Source organism: Carcharhinus amblyrhynchos, chromosome 5 (assembly GCF_965287045.1).
Source record: "Carcharhinus amblyrhynchos chromosome 5, sCarAmb.v2.hapA, whole genome shotgun sequence".
NCBI lineage: Eukaryota > Metazoa > Chordata > Chondrichthyes > Carcharhiniformes > Carcharhinidae > Carcharhinus > Carcharhinus amblyrhynchos.
The window spans coordinates 105,987,703-106,009,454 of NC_137328.1; the positions used below are offsets into that span (position 1 = coordinate 105,987,703).

The following is a 21,752-nucleotide window of genomic DNA, read 5'->3' on the forward strand; positions in this document are numbered from 1 at the left end:
TCTGCCCAAGACTGCAAGAAACTACAAAGCTCATGAATGAAACCAAATCCATCACACAAACCAGCCTCCCATCCATTGACTCTATCTACACTTCCTGCTGCCTCGGCAAAGTAGTCAGCATAATTAAAGACCCCATGCACCCCGGACATTCTCTCTTCCACATTCTTCCTTTGGGAAAAAGATACAAAAGTCTGAGGTCATGTACCAACTGACTCAAGAACAGCTTCCTCCCTGCTGCTGTCAGACTTTTGAATGGACTTACCTTGCATTAAGTTGATCTTTCTCTTGCTATGACTGAACACTACATTCTGCATTCTCTCATTTCCTTCTCTATGAACAGTATGTTTTGTATAGCATGCAAAAAACAATACTTTTTACTGTATGTTAATACATGTGACAATAATAATTCAAATCAAAATCAAATTAAAAACCATATTGCTGAGGTAGAAGTCGAGATGGGTTGAAGAAATCTTGATTAGTACAACTCACAAACATTAAACTATGTCTGGTATATATTAATGAATGAGGGAAAATAAAAGGAGTGAAGCAAGGATAGTGCATTCTTTCTATTTGGGCTCCTTATTGCTGGCACCAGAGAAGCCAGAAAAAGCTGTGGTCATTAACGTTGTTGTGTGCAATCCAATTGTATGAGGAATGGTCTATCTGTAACATCATTCCATCATCTGCTTACATCCCAAGAATAGAATAAAATGTTGGTGTCACTGGCAAGTTGAGTATTTGTCGCCCTTCCCTGTTGCTACAGGGAACAATTATCTACAATTATCCTAGAGTCACAAAACCTAGGACAAGGCTATTTAGTCCATTGCCAGCTCTTTGAAAGAGCCAACCAAGTAGTCTGACTGTCTCTGTTCTTCCCTATTGCCCTGCAACGTCCTCCTCATCAACTTATTCTCCTTTTCAACTATTTATCCAATTTCTATTTGAAAGTTACTACCGAAACTGTTTCCACCGCCCTATCAGACAGTGCCTTCAGGATCATAACAACTTGCTACATAAAAAAAATCCTCTTCACCTCTCACCTCTTTTGCCAGTTATTAAACCTATGTCGCTCTGGTTACCAACCTGCCAAACAATGGAAATGGTTCATCTCATTTAATCTATCAAAATCCCTTGTGACTTTGAATACCTCAATTAAATCCCTCCTTAACCTTCTCTGCAATCCCCGCTTTCTCCAGTCTCTCCACTAACATTTCCACTTCAATCCAATCCAATATCTAATGCCACTTTGAAAATTAATCTTAGGGCAGCACAGTGGCACAGTGCTATTTCCACCTCAGGTGACTGTGTGGAGTTTGCACATTCTGCCCGTGTCTGCATGAGATTCCTCCAGATGCTCTGGTTTCCTCCAAAAGTTCAAAGATGTGTGGGTTAGGTTGATTGGCCATGCTAAATTGCCCCTTAGTGTCAGGAAGATTAGAGCGTAAGTGTATAGGGTTATGGGGATAGGGTCAGGGTAGGATTGAAGTCGGTGCATGCTCAGTGGGCCAAATGGCCTCCTTTTGCATTGAAGAGATTCTATTTTGATGGTATCAGACAGGAACTTTCAAAAGTTAATTGGGGAATACCGTTGGCAGGCAAACAGATGTCTGGCAAGTGGGAAGCTTTCAAAAGTGTGTTCACCAGGGTTTAAGGTAAGCACATTCCTCTTAGTGTGAAGGGCAAGGCTGGCAGAAGTAGAGAACCCTGGATCACTCGGGCTATTGAGGCCCTGGTCAAGAAGAAGAAAGGACGCGCATGACATGCATAGGCAGCTGGGATCAAATGCATCCCTTGAAGAGTATAGAGGGTGTAGGAGTAGAGTTAAGAGAGAAATCCGGATGGCAAAAAGCAGACGTGAGATTGCTTTGGCAGATAAAGCAAAGGAGAATCCAAGGAGCTTTTACAAATTCATAAACGGCAAAAGAGTAACTAGGGAAAGAGTAGGGCATCTTAAGGATCAATAAGGTCATTTATGTGCGGGTCCAAAACAGGTGGGTAAGATCCTGAATGAACATTTCTCATCAGTATTTACTGTTGAGAAAAACATGGATGTTAGGGAACTGGGAAAATAAATAGTAATGTCTTAAGGAGTGTGCATATAACAGAGAAGGAGGTGCTAGAAGTCTTAAAGCGCACCAAGCTAGATAAATCCCTGGGACCTGATGAAATGTATCCCAGGACGTTGTGCAAGGCTAGGAAAGAAATTGCAAATCCGCTAGCAGAGATATTTGAATCATTGGCAGTCACAGGTGAGGTGCCTGAAGATCGGAGAGTGGCAAACATTGTACCTTTGTTTAAAAAGGGCTGCAGGGAAAAGCCCAGAAACTACAGGCTGGTGAGCCTCACATCTATAGTGGGTCAGGTGTTAGAAGGTATTCTGAGAGAAAGGATCTACAGGCATTTAGAGAGGCAAGGACTGATTAGGGACAGTCAGCATGACTTTGTGAGTTGGAAATCATGTCTCACAAATTTGAATGTTTTGAAGAGGTAGCCAAAAAAGTAGATGAGTTCAGTGCAGCTAATGTTGTCTACATGGACTTTAGCAAGACCTTTGACAAGGTATCACATGGAATGTTGTTGCATAAGGTTAAATTTCTCAGGATCCAGGGTGAGGTAGCCAGATGGATACAAAATTGGCTTGATGACAGAAGACAGAGAATGGTGTAGAGAGTTATTTTTCAAACTGGAGACCTGTGACCAGTGGTGTACCTCGGGGATCAATACTGGGTCCACTATCATTTGTCATTTATATTAATAATTTGGTTGAGAATTTAGGAGGCATGTTTAGTAAGTTTGTAGGTGACACCAAGATTGTTGGCATAGTGGAGAGTGAATAAGGTTATCTAGGATTGCAACAGGGGTTCAACAGTATCTTGATCAATTGAATCAGTGGGCTGATGAATAGCAGATGGAGTTTAATTTAGATAAATGCATTTTGATAGATTGAACCAGAGCAAGACTTACTAATGGTAGGGCATTGGGGAGAGTTATAGAACAAAGAGATCTTGGGATCATAGCTCCTTGAAAGTGGAGTCACAGATAGATAGAGTGGTGAAGAGGGCATTCAGCATGCTTGGTTTCATTGGTCAGAACATTGAATACAAGAGGTGGGATGGCTAGTTGAAATTGTAAAATACATTGGTAAGGCCACACTTGGAATACTGTGTACAGTTCTGGTCATCCTATTATAGAAAGGATATTATTAAACTAGAGAGAATGCAGAAAAGATTTACAAGGATGCTCATGGGACCTGATGGTTCGAGTTATAAGGAGAGGCTAGATAGACTGGGACATTTTCCCTGGAGCGCACGAGGCTTAGGGATGATCTTATAGAGGTTGATAAAATAATGAGGGGCATAGATCAGCAAGATAGTCAGTATCTTTTCCCAAAGGTAGTGGAGTCTAAAATCAGAGGGCATAGGTTTAAGATGAGAGGGGAGAGATACAAAAGGATCCAGAGAGATAAATCTTTCACAGAGGAAGATAAGTATCTGGAATAAGTTGCCAGAGGTAGTAGTAGAGGCAGGTACAATTTTGTCTTTTAAGAATCGTTTAGACAGTTACATGGGTAAGATAGCTAATGAGGGATATTGGCCAAACGCGGACAACTAGGACTAACTTAGTGGTTTAAAAAAGGGGTGGAATGGACAAGTTGGGCCAAAGGGCCTGTTTCCATGCTGTAAACCTCTATGACTATGACTCTTGAGAAGGTGGTGGTAAGTACACTTCTTTACTGCTACAATCCATGCTGAAGTATATCGAGGGTGCTTTAGCGAGTTTGAGGTTTTGACTCACACTCCTTACAGAACAATGGTACCATTCCAGGATGGTGTGTAAGAGAGATGCCAGTCAAGCAGTTGGCTTTGTGCTGGATGCGATTGAGCTTTTTGAGTGTTGTTGGAGTCTCACTTATCCAGTTAAATGTATAGTATTCCATCACACTCCAATTTGTACCTTGTAGATGGTGGACAGGTTTCAGGGAGTTTGCAGGGGAGTTATTCACCAGCCAATTCTGACTCTCTGATATGCATACGTCACCATACTTATATGGCTGGTCCAATTCAGTTTCTGGTCAAAAGTACTCCTCAGGAACTTGATGGTGAGGAATTCAGCAATGGTAAAGTAATTGAATGTCAGTGGGAGATGGTTAGTTTCTCTCTTGTTGGCGGTTGTCATTCCCTGGCACTTGTGTGGCACGAATGTTACTTGCCTATTATCAACACAACTCTGAATGATCTCCAGGCCTGCTGCATATGGACATGAACTACCTTAGAATCTGAGGAGCTGTAAATGGTACTGAACATTTTGCAATGACCAGCAAACTCCACTTCTGACCTTATGGTGGAAGGAAGGTCATTGATGAAGCAGCTGAAGATGGTTGGGCCTAGGATACTACCCTAAGGAACTCCTACAGCAATGTCCTAGGGCTGGGATGAGTGACTTCCAACAACCACAACCATCCTCTTTCACTTCCAACCCACTGAAGAGTTTTCCTTGCTTTCCATTTTCTTCAGTTTTGGTAGGGCTCCACGATGCTGAACTCGGCTAAGTGCTGCCTTGATGTCAAAGGCAGTCACTGTCATCTGTTGAATTCAGCTCTTTCATCCATGATTAGACCAAGTCTGTAATGTGGTCTGAAGCCAACTGGCCCTGGGACAACAGAAACTGAGCATCAGTGAGCAGGTTATTGGTGAGTAAGTGCCAATTGATAGCATTTTAACACATGCCATCACTTTGCTGATGATTAAGAGTGGGCAGATGGGCAGTAATTGGCGGGATTAGATTTGTCCTGCATTTTGTGGGCAGGACATATCTGGCAATTTTCCACATTATAGGGTATATATCAATATTGTAGTTGTACTGGAATAGTTAAGCTAGATGCAAGGCTAGTACTGGAGTACAGATTTTCAGCTTTACGGCTACGATATTGCCAAGGCTAATAGCCTTTGCTACATCCAATGCGTTCAGCTATTTCTAGATATGAATTGCACTGAATCATATCGGCTGAATATTGGCGTCTGTAAAGCAGGGGAAAGCATGAGCAGCCTAAGCTGGACTGTTCACTGGACAGTTCTGGCTGTAGATGATTGTAAAACTTGTCTTCTGTGCTGATGTGCTTAACTCTCTGATCATTGGGGATGAAGAGATACTTGTCTCAGCAAAGACAGGTACAATTATAGCAAAACTCTCATTTATTTTTGCACCCAATCCCCTTGCGATCCAATTGCTTACTGTATCTGAATGCTGACTTTCTTGTATGTATACACACAAGTCACTTTGAATATCAACACTTACAACTTGCACAACTTTAAAAAAGATGTTCTGCAATTCTACTCTTATGATCAAAGTTCATAATCTCATCCATCTCCACAGTTTACTCTATCTGCCAATTTGCTGTTCATTCACTTAACCTGTCTATCTTTCTCTGTGGCCTTTTAATGTCCTCCAGCTTTGCAACTTCAGCAAATTTTTTTAACTTCAACAAACTTTATAACTTCGATGGGATGCACAGTGGCACAATGCTTAGCATTGCTGCCTCACAGCATCAGGGACGCAGTTTGGGTGACTGTCTGTGTGAGGTCTGCATGTTCTCCCCGTGTCTGTGTGGGTTTCTTCCAGATTCTCCGGTTTCCTCCCACAGTCCCAAAGACATGCTGATCAGGTGCATTGGCCATGCTAAATTCTCTGTCAGTGTACCTGAGCATGTGTCAGAATGTGGCGACTAGGGGATTTTTACGGTGACTTCATTGCAGTGTTAATTTGTGACACTAATAAAATAAATTTTAAGAATTTAAACGTAGATATATTACTCTTTGTCTCTGTCTCATACTGTAAATATGGACTGTAAATAACAGGCCTCAGAACTAATCCTTGTAGCACTCTGCTAGACACAGCCTGTCGACTTGAAAATAGCCCACTTTCCCTACTCTCTGCTTTCCATCAGTTAACTGGTCCTCTGTCCATGTTTTTTACACATCAGCCCCAATTCTATAAACCCGTAACTCTTCTGAAATAATCTCTCCACGACTGACATTCTGTTACCAAATCCCTGACCTCATTATTACCTCTCTTGTTTTTGCTGCAAAATTACTTAGTCAGAGTCTCTGATTGGCCAGAACTGATCCCATTATTGTCATCTCTCACAAAGATGTCCACCTTAGTAACTGTGAATGGTTACCATAGTGACAAAGGATGCACTTCTTGCAGTTGCCAAGTTGAAGCAGTAAGAACTGAAAAGCTTTTTGTTCAGAAGGCGGCTTCTGGATCGTGAACGGTAACAAAAAAAATGGTGAGTCTCAAAACGTATAGAGCAATACAGCAGGGATAATGTAAAGATTCAGGCAGAGGTAGAACGCCGATCATAGAAGTGTCTTGTCTATACAATGTGCCCTTATAATTTATCACTTTTAATCCTAGAGTGATTCAAAGCTAGGCAATGAAAGCTGTCAAAACTGGTGTCACATTTTACTTTGTAAAAGTGTTAAAAGTACCCGATTGTCAATTTGTACTTGAATGGCAAAATTACAGGCATCCCAAAGAGGAAAAAAGTTTTTATTATCCTCTGGAATTATTTAAGATCTTTCTGCATAGAAATTAAAACTGTGCATTTAATAGTGTGTTACTAAAATCTCATGTGTTGTACCCCAGACCGCCTGTGAGCAATGCCACAGGAAGCTAAGCTGGTCTGTGGTAAGAATGAGAGACTATACAAGATGATAGTCTTAACCTTCCAGTTTACAGAGTGTCAGAGATGAGATATTAATTGAGAGGTAGATGCATGTCAGGACCATGCAAAAACCTCATGTACAGAAAAACACAAAATTTACTCAAGAAGTTTAAACTTCCAATAGACTGATTTCATGATACCCAAGACTCTCCCCAAATCTCTTGAACCCTGGGCTCAGATTGGAGACCTGGGCCAGATTTGCAGGACTTATTACCGACACACTTACCCAGGAAAATGTTGCACAGTTTAATATCTGGTCTAACTCAGTGATTAGCTGGAGTCAGTCAACTCAACACACAACTGACACCACCCGCCCCAATCAATGTCCTGACAATCCTGACCATCAAACTAACCATCCAACCAAGTCCCTGACCAGATTTGATGACCCTCACTGAACCAGACCCAATTACCTTCCCCACCCAACTCACCACCACCACCACCACCTCGCTCTGCGCACCCCCCCCCCCGCCCCCTCACCCCTGCTACCCCCTTTCTCCAGGATAGCAGGACACATATATTAAGCATCTAAGAGGTTAAACTGCATAGCAAAACAGAATAAATCATCTCCATTCAGGTGAGTTGCATGGAAAAGAGTTCCACCATGTGAGGTTTGTTAACCCACCCAGGGACATTGCCAAAATTTAATGCTGTTAGATGACTTGTTATGGTGAAGTTTCCTTTGTTTAAAACAATGGAATCCTGTGGTTTTATTCTCCAGGTGGATAACGGAAATTCCGAATGTGTCTACTTTGAACACGAAAGTTGAATAAAAAGTTACTGATCCCCTAACTAAATCTTAACACACAAAGAAATTTCTGTTATCCAGCACTCTAGCAACCAGAGTTCTGTGGTTGGGCCTGTTGGGTCTGTTTTTTGAGTTTGGATGTCAAACTCACCAGTAACAGTTATCAGGAGTCTGTCCTTGCTCTGAGTCAATTGTTAAGGAAGTATTACTAATGATTAGAACAAGACAACATGGTTTTGCGAAAGAGGAATTCTGTCTGGCAAATTTAGTGGAGTTTTTTGATGATGCAACAAGTGATATAGGTAAAAGGAAATCAATAAATGTGGTATACCTGGGTTTCTATAAAGCTTTCAAAAAGGTCCCAAACAAAAGGTTAATAGACACAATGCGCAAGGAGTTCGATATTAGCATGGATAGAGGATTGGTTAACACATAGGAAGCTGAGAGTGGGCATAAATAGTGCAGTACTCCAAGGGTCAGTGCTGGGGTCTCAGCTATTTACAATCAATATTAATAATTTAGATGAAGAGACAGAATAATTGATGCCAGTTTGCTAATGAAATAGAACTAGGTGGAAAAAGATAAGTTGTCAAGAGGACACAGAGATATGCTGCAAAGAGATGTAAAGGTTAAGTGACAACTGGAGTATAATGTAGGAAAGTGTGAAGTAATTCACACTGAAAGATAAGAGTCACAATTATAGATAAGAACTGAGTACTATTTTTAAAAAGTGAGAAACTTGTAAGTGTTGATGTTCAAGGAAACTTTAAGTATTAATGTCACAAGTCGGCTTACATTAACACTACAATGAAGTTACTGTGAAAATGCCCTAGTTGCCACATTCTGATGCCTCTTTGGATACACTGAGGGAGAATTTAGCGTGACCAATACACCTAAGCAGCACGTCTTTCAAATTGTGGGAAGAAACCATAGTACTTGGAGGAAATCTATGCAGACAAGGGGAGAATGTGCAGAGTCCACGCAGTCAGTGACCCAAGCTGGGAATCAAACATGGGTCCCTGAAGCTGTGAGGCAGCAGCTTTAGTCACTGTGCCACCCTAACACTTGGGTGTGTTTGTACAAAGAACTCAAAAAGCTAGCATACAAGTACAGCAAGAAATTAGCAAGGCAAATTGCATGTTGATTTTTATTATAACAGAATTGGAGTATAGGAATAAGTCTTGCTACAGTGGTACAGCACTTTATTAAAATGACATTTGGAGTATGAGCAGTTTTGGTCTCCACATTTAAGAAATGATGCACTTGCACTGGAGGTGGCGGTACAACAAATGTTTACTGAATTAATTCCTGGGATGAGGGGGTTGTCCTATGATGAGGCACTGAGTAAATTGGATCTATTTTCTCTGGAGTTTAAAAGAATGAGTGTAGATCTCATTGAAATGTACAAGGCTGCGAGGGAATTTGATAGGGTGCATGCTGACAGATTATTTTCACTGCTGGGAATCTAAAACACAGAGGCATAGGTTAAGAGGCCTAACATTTAGGACTGAGATGAGGGGAAACAACTTCGCTGAAAGGGTTGTGAATTTTTGGAACTCTCTACCACAGTCTGGTGGACGCTCCGTTATTGCATATGCTTAAGGCTGGGCTAGACAGATATTTGGTCTCTTAGGGAGTCAAGGTTTATGGGGAATGGCCAGAGAAGTAACGTTGAAACCCAAGATCAACCATGATGCTATTGAATGGTAGAGGAGGTTTGATAGGCCAGGTGATCTGCTCCTACTCCTATTTCTTGTATTCTTGCTCTGTATTCAGCCTTCCACTGCAATACCATTTCCCATTGTTTCCATTTGTTCGATTTGCACAATGTCACACCTCTCCTGGAGCCTTTGATGGTATCAGACAAGAACTTCCAAAAGTTAATTGGGAGAGTCTGTTGGCAGGCAAAAGGGCAAAAGGACACTTGGTAAGTGGGAGGCTTTCAAAGTTGTGTTAACCAGGGTGCAGGATAAGCACATTCCTCTTAGAGTGAAGGGCAAGGCTGGTAGAAGTAGGGACCCCTGGATGACTCAGGATATTAAGGCCCTGGTCAAGAAGAAGAAGGAGACACATGATATGCAAAGGCAGCTGGGATCAAGTGGATCCCTTGAAGAAGATAGAGGGTATAGAAGTAGAGTTAAGACAGAAATAAGGAGGGCAAAAAGGGACATGAGATTGCTTTGGCAGATAACACAAAGGGGAATCCAAAGAAATTCTACAAATATATAAAGGGCAAAAGAGTAACTAAAGTGAGGGTAGGGCCTCTTAAGGATCAATGAAATCATCTATGTGTGGATCCACAAGAGATGGATGAGATCCTAAATTAAGATTTCTCATTGTTTTACAGTTGAGAATGGCATGGATATTAGGGAACTTGGGGAAATAAATAGTGATGTCTTGAGGAGTTGTAAGTCCACGTCTGGCATGTGGGAGTCTTTTAAGGAGCAGTTGATAAGGCTGCATGACAGGTATGTGCCTGTAAAAAGGAAGGATGGGAAAGGTAAGATTTGAGAGCCGTGAATAACCAGGGAAATTGCGGATCTGATTAAAAAGAAAAGAGAGGCATATGTTAGGTCCAGGCAACTGAAGACAGATGGAGCTCTGGAGGAATTCAGGGACAGTAGGAAAGAACTCAAATGGGGAGTTAGAAGAAAGTGCTTGGAAGTCTTAAAGTGCATCAAGGTAGATAAATCCCCAGGGCCCGATGAAGTGTATACCAGGACGGTGTGGGAGACTAGGGAGGAAATTGCAGATCTCCTAGCGGAGATATTGTAATAATCGACAGCCATAGGTGAGGTGTGTGAAGATTGGAGGGTGACAAATATTGTGCCTTTGTTTAAAAAGGGCAGCAGCGAAAAGCCTGGGAACTACAGACTATTGAGCCTCACATCTGTAGTGGAAAGTTTGTTAGAAGGTATTCTGAGAGGCAGGATCTACAGGCACTTAGAGAGGCAAGAACTGATTAGGGACCATCAGCGTGGCTTTGTGAGTGGAAAATCATGTCTCATAAATTTGATTAAGCTTTCTGAAAGGGTAACCAAGTACATAGATGAGGGCAGCGCAGCTGATGTTGTCTACATGGACTTGAGCAAGGCCTTTGACAAGGTACTGCATGGTACGTTATTGCATAAAATTAAATTTCACGGGATCTAGGGTGAAGTAGCCAAATGGATACAAAATTGGCTTGAGGAAAGGATTGCGGAGACGATCCTGGTTAGGAGTGAAAGTAATAGGGTAATTGTTATGGGGGACTTTAACTTTACTAATATTGATTGGAATTGCTATAGCTCTAGCTCGTTAGAGGGGGCAGTTTTTGTACAAAGCGTGCAGGAAGGTTTTTTGACTCAGTATGTTGATAGGCCAACTAGAGGTGAGGCTATATTGGATTTGGTGCTGGGAAATGAGCCAGACCGGGTGCTGGACTTGGAAGTTGGTGTGCATTTTGGTGATAGTGACCACAATTCGGTTACGTTCACCTTAGTGATGGAAAGGGATAGGCATGAACCTCGGGTCAGTAGTTTTAGCTGGGGGAAGGGTAATTATGAGGCTATTAGGAGAGAATTAGGAAGCATAGGTTGGACTAGGAGACTACAGGGACTGGGAACATCCGAAATGTGGAGTTTTTTCAAGGAGCAGCTACTGCGAGTCCTTGATATGTATGTCCCTGTCAGGCAAGGAGGAATTGGTAGAGCTAGGGAACCGTGGTGCACTAAAAAAGTTGATTCGTTGGTTAAAAAGAAAAAGGAGGCTTATGTTCGGATGAGACTTGAGGGCTCAGGTAGTGCACTAGAAAGCTTTAGATTGGCTAGGAGGGAGTTGAAGAGTGAATTAAGAAGGGCTAAAAGAAGACATGAGAAGACTTTGGCTGATAGGATTAAGGAGAATCCTAAGGCGTTCTATAGGTATGTTAAGAACAGAAGGTTGGTTAGGGCAAGATTAGGGCCAGTTACAGACAGCAGAGGGAAGTTGTGTGTGGAACCGGAAGAGATTGGTGAGGCATTGAACCAATATTTCTCTTCGGTGTTCACGCAGGGGGACATGAATGTAGCTGAGGAGAACACTGGGTTGCAGGGGTGTAAACTAGACAGTATTGCAGTTGATAAGGGGGATGTGCTGGATATTCTTGAGGGTTTGAAAATAGATAAGTCCCCTGGTCCGGACGGGATTTACCCTAGGATTCTCTGGGAGGCAAGAGAGGTGATTGCAGAGCCTCTGGCTCTGATCTTCAGGTCATCGTTGGTCTCAGGTATAGTACCAGAAGATTGGAGGATAGCAAATGTTGTCCTGTTGTTTAAGAAGGGGAACAGAGACTTCCCCGGGAATTATAGACCGGTGAGTCTTACTTCTGTTGTGGGCAAGGTTTTAGAAAAAATTATTAGGGATAGGATTTATAGTTATTTGGAGAGTAATGAATTGATTGGAGATAGTCAGCATGGTTTTGTAGCGGATAGGTTGTGCCTTACTAACCTTATTGAGTTTTTTGAGAAAGTAACCAAAGAGGTGGATGGGGGAAAGGCAGTTGACGTGGTATATATGGATTTTAGTAAGGTGTTTGATAAGGTTCACCATGGTAGGCTTCTGCAGAAAATGCGGATGTATGGGATTGAGGGTAATCTAGGAAATTGGATCAGGAATTGGCTAGCAGATAGGAGACAGAGGGTGGTGGTTGATGGTAAATATTCGTCATGGAGTTCAGTTACGAGTGGTGTGCCTCAGGGATCTGTTTTGGGGCCACTGCTGTTTGTAATTTTTATTAATGATCTGGATGAGGGTATAGTTGGGTGGATTAGTAAATTTGCTGATGACACCAAAGTCGGAGGTGTGGTAGATTGTGAGGAAGGGTGTCGTAGTTTGCAGGGTGACTTAGACAGGTTGCAGAGCTGGGCCGAGAGGTGGCGGATGGAGTTTAATGCGGAGAAGTGTGAGGTAATTCACTTTGGTAGGAATAACAGATGTGTCGAGTATAGGGCTAACGGGAGGACTCTGAATAGTGTGGATGAACAGAGGGATCTAGGTGTATGTGTACATAGATCCCTGAAAGTAGGGAATCAAGTAGATAAGGTTGTTAAGAAGGCATACGGTGTCTTGGCGTTTATTGGGAGGGGGATTGAATTTAGGAGTCGCAGCGTCATGATGCAACTGTACACAACTCTGGTGCGGCCGCACTTGGAGTATTGTGTGCAGTTCTGGTCCCCATATTATAGGAAGGATGTGGAGGCTTTGGAGAGGGTGCAGAGAAGGTTTACCAGGATGTTCCCTGGTATGGAGGGGAGGTCCTACGAGGAGAGACTGAGGGATTTGGGGTTGTTTTCGCTAGAAAGAAGGTGGCTAAGGGGGGGATCTTATTGAAACATATAAGATGATTAGAGGTTTAGATAGGGTGGATAGTGATAGCCTTTTTCCTCGGATGGAGAAAGCTAGCACGAGGGGGCATGGCTTTAAATTAAGGGGGGGTAGTTATAGGACGGATGTCAGGGGTAGGTTCTTTACCCAGAGGGTGGTGAGGGATTGGAATGCCCTGCCTGCTGCAGTTGTAAATGCGCCTAGTTTGGGGGCATTTAAGAGATCCATGGGTAGGTTTATGGATGATAAGGGATTGGTTTAGGTTAGAGGGTCATTGCTTTTTAACTGGTCGGCGCAACATCGTGGGCCGAAGGGCCTGTTCTGCGCTGTAATGTTCTATGTTCTATGATAACAGAAGACAATAGGTGGTTGTAGAGGGTGGTTGATGACAGCAAGTGGTTGTAGAGAGTTGTTTTTCAAACTGGAGGCCTGTGACCAGTCGTATGCACAGTAAGAAGTCTCACAACACCAGGTTAAAGGTTCCTTCCACACACCTGACGAAGGAACACTGTTTCCGAAAGTTTGTGTGATTCCTATCAAATAAACTGGTTGGGTTCTAACCTGGTGTTGTGAAACTTCTTACTGTGTTTACCCCAGTCCAACGCCAGCATCTCTACATCATGACCAGTAGTGTGCCTCAGGGATTGGTGTTGAATCCACTGTTATTCATCATTTATATTAATGATTTGGATGAGAGTTTAGGAGGCATAGCTAATAAGTTTGCAGATAACACCAAGATTGGTGACATAGTAGACAGTGAAGAAGGTCATCTCGGATTGCAATGGGTTCTTGATTAATTGAGCCAATGGGCTGATGAATGGCAGATCGAGTTTAATTTAGTCAAATGCAAGATGATGCACTTTGGTAGATTGAACCAGGACAGGACTTACTCAGTTAATGGTACAGTACTGGGGAGAGTTATAGAATAAAGAGATCTAGGGGAACATGTTCATAGCTCATTGAAAATGGAGTCAAAGGTGGACATAGTGGTGACGAGGGCATTCGGCATGCTTGGTTTCATTAGTCAGAACATTGAATACAGGAATTGGGACATCTTGTTGAAGTTGTGCAAGACATTGGTAAAGCCACACAGAGAATACTGTGTACAGTTCTGGCCACCCTATTATAGAAAGGATATTACTAAACTAGGAAGAGTACAGAAAAGATTTATCAGGATGCTACCAAGTCTTGATGGTTTGAGGAGTAGCTGTATAAACTGGGACTTCTGCCTATGGAGCGTAGAAGGCTTAAGGGTGAACTTATAGAGGTTGATAAAATAATGAGGAGCATAGATCAGCTAGATAGTCAATATCTTTTCCCAAAGGTAGGGTGGTCTAAAACTTGAGGGCATAGGTTTAAGGTGAGAAGGGAGAGATACAAAAGGGCCCAGAGGGGCAGTTTTTTCGCACAGAGGATGGTGAGTGTCTGGAACAAGCTGCCAGATGCAGTAGTAGAGGTGGGTACAATTTGTCTTTTAAAATGCGTTTAGACAGTTACATGAGTAAGATGGCTGTTGAGGGATATGGGCCAAGTGTGGGCAGTTGGGACTAGCTTAGTTGTTAAAAAAAGTGCAGCATGAACAAGTTGTGCCAAAGGGCCTGTTTCCATGCTGTAAACCTCAGTGACTCTATGACTCAATGCCCATACATTCAAAGAACAGTACAGGAAACAGGCCCTTCGGCCCTCCAAGCCTGTGCCGCGCATTGGTCCAACTAGATCATTTGTTTTTATCCCTCCATTCCCAGGCTGCTCATGTGACTATCCAGGTAATTCTTAAATGACGCCAGTGTGTCCGCCCCCACCACCCTACTTGGCAGCGCATTCCAGGCCCCCACCACCCTTGCGTAAAAAACATCCCTCTAATATCCCTCGTGATCATCACCTGCGACCTGAAAGAAAGCTTCCCACTATTCACCCTATCTATACCCTTCATAATTTTGTACACCTCTATTAGGTCTCCCCTCATTCTCCGTCCTTCCAGGGAGAACAACCCCAGTCTACCCAATCTCTCCTCATAGCTAAGACCCTCCATACCAGGCCACATCCTGGTAAACCTTCTCTGCACTCTCTCTAAAGCCTCCACGTTCTTCTGGTAGTGCAGCAACCAGAATTGGACACAGTACTCCAAATGTGGCCTAACGAGCGTTCTGTACAGCTGCAACATCAGACTCCAGCTTTTATACTCTATACCCCGTCCTATAAAGGCAAGCATACTATATGCCTTCTTCACCACCTTCTCCATCTGAGCTGCCACCTTCAAGGATTTGTGGACTTGCACATCTAGGTCCCTCTGTGTTTCTATACTCTTGATGGCCCTGCCATTTATTGTATAGCTCCCCCTACATTAGTTCTTCCAAAATGCATCACCTCGCATTTATCTGGATTAAATTCCATCTGCCATTTCTCTACCCAATTTTCCAGCTTATTTATATCCTGCTGTATTATTCAACAATGTTCATAGCTATCTGCAAGTCCAGCCATCTTCGTGTCATCCGCAAACTTGCTGATAACACCAGTTACACCTTCTTCCAGATCATTTATATATATCACAAACAGCAGAGGTCCCAGTACCAGGCCCTGCGAACACCACTGGTCACAGACCTCCAGCCGGAAAAAGACCCTTTGACTGCTACCCTCTGTCTCCTGTGGCCAAGCCAGTTCTCTATCCATCTAGCCACCTCTCCTTGTATCCCATGAGCCTTAACCTTCTTAACAACCTGCCATGAATGACTCTGTCAAACGCCTTACTGAAATCCAAATAGACAACATCCATGGCCCTTCCTTCATCAACCGTTTTTGTCACCTCCTCAAAAAACTCTACCAAATTTGTAAGGCATGACCTCCCTCTTACAAAGTCATGCTGTCTGTCACTAATGAGATTGTTCCGTTCTAAATGTGCATACATCCTATCTCTAAGAATCCTCTCCAACAACTTCCCTACCACAGACATCAAGCTCACCGGCCTATAATTACCTGGGTTATCCCTGCTACCCTTCTTAAATAACGGTACAACGTTCGCTATCCTCCAATCCTCAGGGACCTCACCTATGTCCAGTGAAGAGACAAAGATTTCTGTCAGAGGCCCAGCAATTTCATCTCTTGTCTCCCTGAGCAGTCTAGGATAGATGCCATCAGGCCCTTGGGATTTGTCAGTTTTAATGTTCCCTAAAAAACCTAACACTTCCTCCCTTGTAATGGAGATTCTCTCTAACGGGTCAACACCTCCCTCTGTGACACTCCCAGTCAACACGTCCCTCTCCTCTGTGAATACTGATGCAAAGTATTCATTTAGGATCTCCCCTATTCCCTTGGTTTCTAAGCATAATTCCCCTCCTTTGTCTTTGAGAGGTCCAATTTTTTCCCTGACAACTCTCTTGTTCCTAACATATGAATAAAATGCCTTGGGATTCTCCTTAATCCTGTCTGCCAAGAACATTTTGTGAAATCTTTTTGCCCTTCTAACTCCCCATTTGAGTTCTTTCCTACTGTCCCTGAATTCCTTCAGAGCTCCATCTGTCTTCAGTTGCCTGGACCTAACATATGCCTCTCTTTTCTTTTTAATCAGATCCGCAATTTCCCTGGTTATTCACGGCTCTCAAATCTTACCTTTCCCATCCTTCCTTTTTACAGGCACATACCTGTCATGCAGCCTTATCAACTGTTCCTTAAAAGACTCCCACATGCCAGACGTGGACTTACCCTTGAACAGCCTCTCCCAATCAACGGCCACCAATTCCTGCCTAATCCGGCTATAGTTAGCCTTCCCCCAATTTAGCACCCTACCCATAGGACAACACCCATCTTCGTCCATTACTACCCTAAAGTTAACAGAATTGTGGTCACTATTTGCCACATGTTCCCCTACTGAAACTTTGACGACCTGACCAGGCTCATTTCCCAGAATTAGGTCCAGTATAGCCCCCTCTCCAGTTGGGCTGTCTACATATTGTTCCAAAGAACCTTCCCGTATGCATTTTACAAATTCCTCCCCACTCAAACCACCAGCCCTAAGCACTTTCCAGTCTATACCAGGGAAATTAAAGTCTCCCAATACAACAACCCTATTTTTTCTGCACCTATCCAGAATCTCCTTACATATCCGTTCCTCCACTTCCCGTGGGCTGTTGAGTGGCCTGTAGTACACCCCCAGCATAGTGATTGCACCCTTCCTGTTTCTGAGCCTCACCCACAGTGACTCATTACATGACCCCTCTAAATTGTCCACCCTCTGCACTGCTGTAATATGCTCCCTAACTAATATCACTACTCCCCCACCTCTTTTAGCCCCTCCTCCGTCTCACCTAAAACACTTATACCCTGGAATATTCAGCTGCCAGTCCTGTCCTTCTTTTAACCAAGTCTCCGGCACTGCAACCACATCCAAATTCCGCCTGAGTACTAAGGCCCTAAGTTCATCTGTCTTACCCGTTACGCTCCTCGCATTGAAGCAGAGGCACTCCTGACCTCCAGGCCCACTCAGGTTATCCTCCTCCAGAATGCTCTTCTTCTTAGCTAGGCTTGCCCTGGCCCCCAACTCAACTCCAGCCTCAGTGCTTATTGACCTACTGTTTTGATCCCCACCCCCCTGCCACACTAGTTTAAACCCTGCCGAAACACTCTAGCAAAACTCCCAGTCAGGATATTTGTGCCCTTCCAGTTAAGGTGTAACCCATCCTTTCTGTACAGGTGCCATCCTCTCTTGAAGACTTCCCAATGATCTATGAATTTGAAACCCTCCCTCTTGCACCAGTCCTTTAGCCATGCGTTCAATTGTAGAATCTCCCTGTTCCTCGCGTCACTAGCACTAGGCACCGGGAGCAGTTCAGAGATTCACGAAGGAGAGGGACTTGTTGTCTGGTAGTGTCTTGGAGGGAGTTGTAGACCCGTTGGAGGAAATATCCATTACGAGGAGGAAGTGTTAGGGTTTTTAGGTAGTATTAAAACTGATAAATCTCCAGGGCCTGATGGCATTTATCCTAGGCTGCTTAGGGAGACAAGAGATGAAATTGCTGGGCCTCTGACGCAAATCTTTGTCTCTTCTTTGGACACAGATGAGGTTCCAGAGGACTGGACATTAGCGACCATGGTACCATTGTTTAAAAAGGGTAGTAGGGATAACCCGGGTAATTATAGGTCGGTGAGTTTGACGTCAGTGGTAAGGAAGTTGTTGGAGAGGATTCTTAGAGATAGGATGTATACGCATTTAGATCATGGCAATCTGATTAGTGATAGGCAACATGGCTTTGTAAAGGGGAGGTCGTGCTTTACGAATCTGGTAGAACCTTTACAGGAGGTGGCAAAAATGGTTGACGAGGGACGAGCCGTGGATGTCATCAATATGGATTTCAGTAAGGCATTTGACAAAGTCCCTCATGGTAGGTTGGTGAAAAAGGTTGAGGCTCATGGGATACAAGGACAGGTGGCTAGATGGATTGAGAACTGGCTTGGTAACAGGAGACAGAGGGTAGTAGTGGAAGGGTCTTTTTCTAGCTGGAGGTCTGTGACTAGTGGTGTGCCGCAGGGCTCAGTACTGGGACCTTTGCTATTTGTAATATATATAAATGACTTGGAAGAGGGAGTAACTGGTATGATCAGCAAGTTTGCAGATGACACGAAGATGGCTGGACTTGCTGATAGTGATGAGCAGTGTCAGGCGATACAGCAGGATATAGATAGGCTGGTATATTGGGCAGAGAAATAGCAGATGGAATTTAATCCAGATAAATGCAAGGTGATGCATTTTGGAAGTAATAATGTAGGGGGAGCTATATGATAAATGGTAGGACTATTAAGAGTATAGAAACGCAGAGGGACCTAGGTGTGCATGTACACAAGTCCTTGAAGATGGCAGTACAGGTGGAGAAGGTGGCGAAGAAGCCTTATGGTGTGCTTGCCTTTATAGGAAGGGGTATAGAGTATAAAAGCTGGTGTCTAATGTTACAGTTGTATAGAACATTGGTTAGACCGCATTTGGAGTACTGTGTCCAGTTCTGGTCGCCGTACTACTGGAAGGACGTGGAGACCCTGGAGACAGTGCAGAGGAGGTTTGCCAGAATGCTGCCTGGTATGGAAGGTCTTAGCTATGAAGAGAAATTGGGCAAATTGGGGTTGTTCTCCTTAGAAAGACGGAGAATGAGGGGAGAGCTAATAGAGGTGCATAAGATTATGAAGGGTATAGATAGTGTGAACAGTGGTAAGCTTTTCCCAGGTTAGATACAAAAATTACAAGGGGCCACGGGCTTAGGGTGAGAGGGGCGAGGTATGATTCATATGTTAGAGGGAGGTTTTTCACACAGAGGATTGTGGGGGCCTGGAATGCACCGCCAAGTAGGGTGGTGGAGGTCGGCACGCTAGAGTTGTTTAAGGCTTACCTAGATAGGCACATGAGCAGACTAGAGATGGAGGGATATAAAACGGAGTTGAGGAGGAACTTCTTCACTCAAAGGGTGGTGAATCTCTGGAATTCTCTGCCTGTTGAAGTGGTGGGGGCTACCTCGCTAAATATATTTAAGACACAGGTAGATAGGTTTTTGACAGACAAGGGAATTAAGGGTTATGGGGAGAAAGCGGGAAAATGGAACTGAGCCACCTCAGATCAGCCATGATCTTATTGAATGGCAGGGCAGGCTCGAAGGGCTAGATGGCCGACTCCTGCTCCTATTTCTTACGTTTTTATGTTCTTATGTTCTTAAAAGATTGTTCTAAATAAGATCAAGAGCCTCAGGACGTTCCTGGGAATCAATAGATTCCTATGGACCGTCCAACATATTTTATGGCTCACCTGTCTTACGTTTGAGCTTCTGGGGATTCCGTGGATGTCTGTATAAGTTGTGTATTTTGATTGATGTCTCTTTTTTTTACGTTCCACAGGTGATTCGGTCCGCCTTGTTGTCCAACAAGGGGCATACTCGCGGTGGGTCGTGCGAGGGCTGCTCTTGGATGTTGCTTCGAGAGTTGCCTAGTGCTTCACGTCGTTAGTGTACGCTTAAACTGGACCAGCTGATGGGCAACATGACAGCTCAGTGACTATTACTGTTTGCTGTGCAGATACATGGATTTGGGCCGGTGTCTGTGGGAGTTTGCACATTCTCCCCGTGCTTGCGTGGGTTTTCTCCGGGTGCTCCGGTTTCCTCCCACACCCCAAAAACGTGCTTTTAGGCTGATTGGTGTTAACAAATTGTCCCTAAATTAGGCGTCCCTCAATCTGGCTATAATTCTCTAAACTTGCACACCTTTATTGTGGAATCCAATAGGCGTAGACAAAGGTCATAGGTAGAAGAGGGCACTCACAGTGTTAAAATGGCGGCGTGGGCTTGTTGGGCCGAAGGGCCTGTTTCCTGTGCTGTGTTGTTCTTTGTTCTCTGTTCTTTGTATTGCTACCCTAGAGGCCTTGCTTTTTAGCCTAGCACCCATCTCCCTGAATTGCTCTTTCTACCTACGTCATTTTCACCAATGTGTACAGTGATATCTGTTTGATTACCATCCCTTTTTAATATGCTTCCTACCCTTTCGGAGACATCCAGTATCCCGGCACCAGGGAGGCAGACTACCATCCTGGAGTCTCGTATGCACCCGCAGAACTGCCTGTCCGTGCCTCTAACCATCATGTCCCCCACCATATTGCTCTCCTATTCCCCTTCTTGCCCTTCCGGGCTACAGAGCCTGTCTCTGTGCAGGCGATCTGGTCCTCATGGCCTATCCCTGGAGGGCCATCTCCCTCCACAGAATCCAAAACAATATACGTATTTTGAAGGGGGACAACCACAGGGAATCCCTCCACTGACTGCTCACTCCCTTCCCCTCTCCCATCTGTCACCCAGCCCTTACTATTATGGGAGACTGCCACTGGGGTACTTTCTGGTACACCACCCTTCTGACTTTTACCGTTCCTAACCATGACCCACGTGTCTTCCTTCCGAGACCCCAGTGTGATTACCTGCCTATAACTTCTATGTATTAATTTCTTATTTTCCCTGACTAAACTGAGGTCATTGAGCCGCAGCTCCAGCTCCCTTACATGGTCTTTCAGGAGTTGCATTTCCACGCACCTGGCACATCTCAGAGCGTAGTGATTAATGGATACCTCCAATTCCTGGAACACGCTGGATTACAGATTTTCCTGTATGTTAGTTAGACAGATGAATAATTGCTTCATTTCAATCAATTTATTTCAGCTTCCACTTGTTCCCAATGAGTTGTTGTTTCGAATAAAGGGGGGAGTTCTGTTGGAAGGAGTCCTCAATGAAACAAATGGTGAGTAAGCTGCTTATTCGGTTACTCCTTAATCTTTGAATTAATCTGTTGTACATTTTAAATTGGAATTTTTCTATCATTAAATAATTGATATTTTTAACACCTCTTGAACAATAAGATTTATCTTTGTTATCTTTAACTCAGATTATTTGATGTTCAGGCTAGCTATTGTTCAAAGTTTGTAGTTCACATATTGTGTATTTAAAGAAAGGTCATGTTTTGTGAAATGCAATTTGCCACATGTGCCCTTTCCCACTGAAGGACATTCCAGCACTTACACTGCCCAATAGTAATTAAATGAAGGTTTTCCTCCTATTATTTCCAAACAGTTTTCTTAAACACGTCAAATTGTGCAGTTGTCTTGATTGTTTGATTGACAAGGTTCAGAATGCTAGTAGTGAGGTTGGGAATTAAAAATAAGGCGTTGCTCATCTAAGACAGACAAGGAGAGTTTCATTTTCTGTGGTCATAGTCTTTGGAACTCTCTTCCTCAAAATGCAGTGCAAGTTCTGCCTTTGAATAAATTTAAGGCAAAGCTGAATGGATTATTATAGAATGATACAATCACATAGTGCCCTTTGTCCCATTGAGTCTAAACCAACATGTGAAAAACACCCGACTTCCCACCTAATCCCATTTACCAGCACCTAGCTTTGAATGTGATGCCATGCCAAGTGCTCAGTC

The 21,752-nt window shown here is 43.6% G+C and overlaps 1 protein-coding gene across 1 annotated transcript in view; it reads left to right on the forward strand.

Moving 5' to 3' along the window:
• The first annotated feature begins 1,838 nt into the window (after positions 1 to 1,838).
• The window catches only part of LOC145343553 (ufm1-specific protease 2-like), an 87,655-nt gene continuing 67,741 nt past the window's right edge, over positions 1,839 to 21,752 (forward strand). The window contains exons 1-2 of the mRNA XM_080189800.1: positions 1,839 to 1,925; positions 20,990 to 21,068. Of these exons, the coding sequence (XP_080045926.1) occupies positions 1,839 to 1,925; positions 20,990 to 21,068 (166 nt within the window). The remainder of the gene's footprint in view (positions 1,926 to 20,989; positions 21,069 to 21,752) is intronic.